The sequence below is a fragment of the Ananas comosus genome, linkage group 1, assembly GCF_001540865.1.
Source record: "Ananas comosus cultivar F153 linkage group 1, ASM154086v1, whole genome shotgun sequence".
NCBI classification, from domain to species: Eukaryota; Viridiplantae; Streptophyta; class Magnoliopsida; order Poales; family Bromeliaceae; genus Ananas; species Ananas comosus.
Genome location: NC_033621.1, coordinates 9731474 through 9738658, shown reverse-complemented (window position 1 = coordinate 9738658; position 7185 = coordinate 9731474). Strand labels below are relative to the sequence as shown.

Here is a 7185-nt window from a genome sequence, read left to right as displayed (position 1 = left end):
TTATTTTTTATTTGAATATTCTATAGTTTAAAATGTATCAAGTTAGTACCCTATAATTTCGCATTTTCTCACTTTAATATCCTGTGATTTAAAGTGTATCAAATTAGTACTCTGTGGTTTCATTTTAAACTATAGAATATTCAAATAAAAAATAAAAAACCACAAGAAACATTTTAACGTTTTTCCTTCTGTTATTAATATTATTATTATATTATTAGNAATATTCGATAAATCTATGTAGGGTATCTGAAGTTTTTTGTATATAATTTAACGAAATATTAAACCACAGAGTACTAAAGTGAGAAAGTACGAAACCACAGGATACTAACTTGATACATTTTAAACCACATGATACTAAAGTTAGAAAGTGCGAAACCAAAGGGTACTAACTTGATACACTTTAAGGCACAGAGTACTAAAGTGAAAAAGTACGAAACTACAGGAGTTTTTTTTGAAGTTTTTCCGAAAAAATAAAATAAGTTAATATGTTATTTAAAAATAATAATAATAATAAAATAGAGAATTTTGAAAAATTTTCTCCATGCACCACACGCATTACAAATTGCAGACCGAAACTATAATTAAGCCGGATTGTGTTGTACCATAACACCCACCATTACGTACGCAAGTAAAATCTCTATGCTTCAGGCCAAACTTTCATGAAAACCTCACGGGCGTAGCAATCAAACCGGCCTGCAAGCGATCCAATGCATACCCCTCCCAACTCCGCCGTCTTCCCCTCTCTACTTCTCATCTCACTATTCTGCCTTCCCCTCTTCCGGCCCGGCAGCGCCAATTTCCCACTCAATCAAATCAGCGGGAGCACCGGCAACTTCACCGCCAACAGCACCTACGAATCAAACCTCCGCCGGCTCCTCTCCGGCAACTCCGAGCAGGTTATCAAGTGGGATGTCTTAGCAAATAAAACGCCACCAGCAACCCCGTCTTCCCTAGCAACTAGAGATTCGGGTATCTTGTACTGAACCTTGTCAAATATGCCAGGGAGCCAAGTTAATTTGGATGGGAGCGTCCCCTACCAAATGTCTGACCAGAACTAGATGTTATTACCATCTCCTAGTTTATGTACTAAGCCACACCTGAAGATATTCTTGCAACGAATAAGGATGTTTTATTGCATGTCTGGCTCAGTGAATAATCTCTACCATCACTTCGTTAAGAGCATCATATTCATAGATTTCATCTCCTTGATCTTGAGGCCTTTTTTTTTTTTTGCTCTTGCATAAGCTTAGTTCACATGGCTGGTGTTGGAGCATCCTTTCCAAAAGAAGGATCTCTGTAGAGCTTCAAAGTGATTAAGAGCCTATTTTGGCGCTTAGAGGACGACATTTATAAGAGTAAGTTTGCCTCCTTCGGAGAGGAGCTTGGATTGCTATCCTTCTATCATTTTTCACGATTCTATTGATAACCTTAGTCCACTTCTTTCCTATGAAATTTGTTTGAGAGTAGCAACCTGAGGTAGTGGGTAGGGAGGACCGCAACGTTACATTGGAGGATGTTAGCTAGTCCCGCATCTCTTGGTGGCTTTTAACCCATCTAGAACAACTCTATTTTGCCCTTATTAATTTTTAGACCAGAAGCCCACACTCGAAAATGTCCCATAAGAACCTAAGGGTTCTCATGAATCTCTTCTTAGATTTGCAAAAGAAGATAATATAGTCTGCGTATTAGATGAGGGTTATTCGACAATCTTCCTTTGGGCCTAACCCTCGTAGCAAGTTGTTTCTCATGGCCAAGTCGGTCAGTCTCGCTAGGCCCTCTGCCACCAAAATGAACAGAAAGGAGAGAGAGGATCCCCTTATCTCAATTCTCTCTTGGTTTTGATCTATGTGAACGTGTTGACTAAGATAGCCACTTTGGCGTTGGAGACCCATTATTTGATCTAATTCCACCACTTATTGCAAAAGCCCAACCTAGTCATGATGCTGTGGCATCCTTAGGATTTGGAATAGCCTTACATATAAAATATAATAAGGCTAAAATCTCTTAACTCGGCTATAGCATATTGAACAGTTAGGCCCAAGAGGTTAACAGAGTTAAGCGTATTAGGATTATAGTGGTTCAAGGATGGATGAACTCTTTGGAAAGTAGGGCGTTATAGTTGGTATCGGAGCCAATTACTAACCAGAAGTGTAAGATGAATCTTAGCTAAGATAGGGTTATACAGCAAGTAGAGCGTAGCTCCTCGGCTAATGACGGTTGTGGCCCATTCTAGTATATATACTTGTGCCTGATAAGAACGCCAAGATTTAAAGGGGGGAGGAATGTGACTTACTCTGTTGAACACTGACGGTCCAACGGGCAAGGGCTTAAACAAGTATTGTCATTTAGCACTATATGCTAGATCAATGGCTCAACATGGCCCCCACCCATTATGTGCATTCCATGCTGATCGACCTCATTGAGCCAGTGTACGGCAAGTCGGAGCTATGTGTTTCGAGATGCCCATTTTACATCCCTATCTAAATTATGACTTCAAATAGATACACTACAACAAAAACGGTGTATAGCGATATTTTTAAATATCGTTACAGGTCAAAAAGAGTGTTGCTGGCTATATTACCGACATTTTTTAAAAGTGTTGCTATATGTCGGGTTACTATAGGTAGGGCAACCTTGATATTTGGCGTCCACTCCTCCAGCGACCTGTGGCAGAGGAATACGTGGTGATCGTAGCCCTCTACAGTCCCTACGAGATCCTTGCGGCTTAACTCCAGCTGCCAGAACCTTATCTCGTCAGCTGTGGCGGCGGAGGAGGAGAAGGGGAGATGGTGATTATTTTTTTTTTATTTGTAATTAGACCGAGTGAGTTGGGTGTGGTTGGTTGAGTAGAGGGATTTTTTGTTTTTGATTGGATTAGACTGTATATTTAGATCTTAGTAGATTTTTTTAAAAAAAATTTGGCATAAATGGAACACTTATATAAAAGTGTTACAAAAATGTGTCCCTATAATCTAATTCTGTTGTAGTAATTATCAAATCTGCTCTAAACTACTAAAGAAAAAACAAACCTCATATCAATTAGGAAAGGTTAAATCAGCAATAGGCACCGTTTGTTTCTCCAAGGAAATTTTGAAAAAATATTGTTTAAATAATATGCTATTGTATAATTCTCTTAGTTATAAGATCTAAAATTTCATGAAATTTCTTAGAAGTTGCTTTTTATTGCAGTAAAAATTTTAGATTTTTTGGTTTGCAATATTGTCTAAATTATCATTATGTATCCTTTAAAAAAGTTAGTTTCGCACTACAACAAAAACGATCTATAGCGACACTTTTAAATATAGATATATGTCAAAAAAGTGCTGCTAGCTAAAATTACCGACACTTTTAAAAAGTGTTGCTATATGTGGGGTCGCTAGGTATATAGTGACAGTTAAAGAGTGTCGCTATAACCTAAAAGAGTGCTGCTAATTTACCAACACTTATTTAAACATTTAGCAACTGCCGAAACTCTATCTCNGCGCTGAAAGCCAACTCTACTCCGTGGCTTCTCCGGAAAACCGGAGTTACTATTCACTTAAGTGAAAACTAATAATCGTGTAACTTTTCCATTCTAGCTCATTTTCTCCTGAAACTTGACGAATGCTTATGTAATTAAATTACACACATAAACATCGTCAACAGAGAGTTTAGTTGCGCTATCAAAATCTCAGTCCTTACAGAAAAGAAAAAATGGTAATTGATTTTTCTTTTCTTTTTTTTTTTATTTGTAATTGGGCCAAATAGACTGTGTATGATCGGTTGAGTAGAGTAATCTTTTATTTTTGGTTGGGTTGGGCTTTATATTTAGGTATTAGTAGATGCGTTTTTAAGTTTTAGCATAAATGTGACACTTACTCAAAAGTGTCCCAAACATGTGTCCCTATAACCTAATTCTGTTGTAGTGTCGAAGCTAGAAAAAATACCACGTCAAATTACTTTTGCTCTATATCCACTCATCATGTTAACTACGAAACAAAACAATATGAAGATGACAATCCACTATCTTTTTCTTCTTCTCTTTTTTTGAGAGGGAGAGAGAGAGATTCACTACTCTCATTGTTTTGTTGATCAATCAATTAATTATAGCATTTCACTGGGAATATTTATTTCCATGCACAGGGCCAGGGAAACGTGAGCTTCGCACTATTGTTATAGCTACATGTCTCACGGCACTCTTTTCTTGCTCCCTCCTATGTCTTATGTGTATCAAAAGGCAAAGGCGCGCCGGTAAATTCAAATTAAGTGCTAAAAAGTGTTTTCCACTTTTTTTTTTAAAAAAATCCTAATAAAAAAGTTTCTCTTTTCTTTATGCAGGGAAGGCGAAGTTGTATAGCACTCGGCCAACTTTTGCTTTTGATATTGATGAAGTAATTAAGCCTTGGAAGAGTGAAGAAAGCAACTCCGAATTTAAATTATTTGATTTTGTTTCCGTAGCAAACTCCACGAACAATTTTTCCATTGAAAACAAACTTGGTGAGGGTGGATTTGGGCCCGTTTACAAGGTAATTGAAGTGTAATTTGATTTATCTCTAGAAAGAATGGAAATGGTACTTGCCGAAAGTAATTTCTAAAAATTTCACCTCGATAAATACTTGCCACCGTATACTTTTGCAAATTTAGTTCTTATAATTAAAAGAATAGTTACAATGTTTTGTATCGATCTCAACATTAATTTCAATGACAATTGTGTTCATAGACAATTTATTTGGCCAAGAAAAGGTGTTATGCGGAATAACAAAAACAAAATACACATGGAATCAATTCACAATGATAATTAACTTACAATTGAAGTACAACTTTTTGAACCAGCTCTTTTATGAGAAGTTTTGGTTTTGAAACTCCGGCTTTGGAGTAGTGTACATTTGCTCTTTTCTTAAATAGGATGACAAGAAGATAAAGCAATTCTCTATTTCATTTTAAAAATTTGGGTACTTTCTATGGCTTATAATAGGGTCAATTATCAGATGGGCTTGAAATAGCAGTAAAGAGACTCTCTGCGCATTCAGGCCAAGGTCTACTAGAATTCAAGAATGAGGTTCAACTTATAGCAAAACTTCAACATCGAAATCTCGTACGGCTACTAGGCTGCTGCATTCAAGAAGAAGAGAAAATATTAGTCTATGAATTTATGCCGAATAAAAGCTTGGATTTCTTCCTCTTTGGTTTGTATTTATCATTATGCTTCAATTGTTCTTTTCTTCTTTTTCGTCGCATCTTCTTTATGTTAGTTTGTTGATCTCAGATCAAATAAGAGGAGCACTATTAGAGTGGCAAAAGCGCTTTACTATTATTGAAGGGATAGCAGAAGGACTTCTTTATCTTCACAAGCACTCGAGACTGCGAGTTATCCATAGAGATCTAAAGGCAAGCAATATTCTCTTGGATTGCGAGATGAATCCTAAGATATCTGATTTTGGCTTAGCTAGAATCTTTAGTTCCAATGAAACTCAAGCAAACACAAACAGGGTTGTTGGTACATAGTAAGTATAAATCAGCAATATTTATGCATCAATTGGTATAGACTTTTTGCCTTTTGTTGATGTTTTTGTAATTAATTTGGTCCAGTGGTTACATGTCTCCTGAATATGCTTCTGAGGGTCTTTTCTCGGTCAAGTCTGATGTCTTTAGTTTTGGCGTCTTACTTCTCGAGATCGTAAGTGGAAAGAGAAATGCTGGTTGCCACCAATATGGGAATCATCTTAACCTCCTCGGATATGTAAGTAAACAGCGTTGATCACTTCATTCTTATTATACTTTTCTAAAGAAACTATTCTGGCGCGCTTTTTAGATCCTTGAATCTTGTGATTAAAAATGATTATTGATGTTTTTCTAATTCCTTGAATCATAGAAAATTTTATGTCACTTGTCTTAGGCTTGGGAGGTTTGGAAAGAGGGAAAATGGTTTGAGCTCATTGATCCATTACTACATGATAGTCGTGAAACATATGAGATATCGAGGTGCATTCATGTGGCACTAATGTGTGTTCAAGAGAACGCAGCTGATCGACCCACTATGTCAGATGTGATTGTGATGCTAAGCCATGATAGTATGAGCCTACCAGATCCAAAGCAACCGGCTTACTTCAATGTGAGAATCATGGACGAAGCAGAGATGGCATCCAATTTCATCGTGCCTATCACTGTAAATGAGATTACTATTACTGATATAGAAGGACGATAATGCTACTTTAGTTGCTTTTTTTTTTTCTTTTTTTCTGAGGTAGCATCCAATTTCATCGTGCCTATCACCGTAAACGAGATTACTATTACTGATTTGGAAGGACGATAATGCTACTTCAGTTGCTCTTTTTTTTTTTTTTTTGCCTGAGGTAGCAACTGTAAATGAGATTATTATTACTTATCTAGAAGGACGATAATGCTATTTCAGTTGCCTTTTTTTTTTCTTTTCTTCCTGAGGTGTAGCCCATGCCCTTTCCAATTGTCCTATTGTCATGTAGATAAAATTGGATTGAAAAGATGCAGAAATGAAAATCTGACTGTACAATTTTTCCTGAAGAACGTACAAACATAGGTTGTAATTACTTAAGCATCAGCATGTTTTGACGATTGATATACTTTGGGCTAAATTGGCCAATATTACAGCCGAGACCAATTGAAATTGGGCCAGCGACCATATATATTAACTAATTAATACATTAATATACTGAGTCAAGGATGTGATAGAGAGCAATTGTTAACAATTTAATATCTGATTCTATATTTTTTATTTTTTGATGTTGTTCATTTATTTCTATTCAACAGCTCAAATTTAATTCTTATTTAGTTGTGACCTGTAATAATAAATCATCTTAACAGAGGTACCGGTCACTAGGTATCCCAAAAAAAAGTATTTTGGTCTTTTGATTCGAAGGTAGTTAAGTAATTTTGCCCCTACTATATTATCTAATATATTTTTTCTTTGTTTCCTTTTCTATCCCTCTATCTTTCCTCTCCATTCATAGATGGAGAGGAATAATTGTTTCGGGTTCGGGTTTTAGATTTTTGAAATTCGTCGGATTCAGATACAGGTTTTGAAATTGATAATCGGGGTCAGTTTAGGTTTTTGAAAAGTTCAATCCAAATCTAAAACGTTGACATCACTAACCATTGGTCCCTAACTATTACCTTTTTTTTTCACCAGTAATCTTAATTAACCATTTTAATTTTTACATTTAAAGTTAT

General features: G+C 36.1%; 1 protein-coding gene across 2 annotated transcripts; it reads left to right on the top strand.

Moving 5' to 3' along the window:
• Window positions 637-6282, top strand: LOC109718138 (G-type lectin S-receptor-like serine/threonine-protein kinase At1g11330). 2 transcript variants are annotated; one of them, XM_020244163.1, is made up of 7 exons: window positions 637-969; window positions 4123-4230; window positions 4318-4505; window positions 4955-5165; window positions 5246-5483; window positions 5569-5719; window positions 5876-6282. In XM_020244163.1, exons 1-7 carry the CDS (start codon window positions 708-710, stop codon window positions 6182-6184), a joined length of 1467 nt encoding a protein of 488 aa, XP_020099752.1. In that variant the 5' UTR covers window positions 637-707; the 3' UTR covers window positions 6185-6282. The 2 variants fall into 2 exon arrangements, with proteins under 2 accessions (XP_020099752.1, XP_020099760.1); XM_020244171.1 differs by lacking the exon at window positions 4123-4230.

Coding starts and splice junctions, on each gene's coding strand:
- LOC109718138 (XM_020244163.1), top strand. CDS start 708: ATGCATACCCCTCCCAACTCCGCCGTCTTCCCCTCTCTACTTCTCATC. Junction 5,166..5,245: donor CTTGGATTTCTTCCTCTTTG/GTTTGTATTTAT, acceptor TGTTGATCTCAG/ATCAAATAAGAGGAGCACTA. Junction 5,484..5,568: donor AACAGGGTTGTTGGTACATA/GTAAGTATAAAT, acceptor AATTTGGTCCAG/TGGTTACATGTCTCCTGAAT.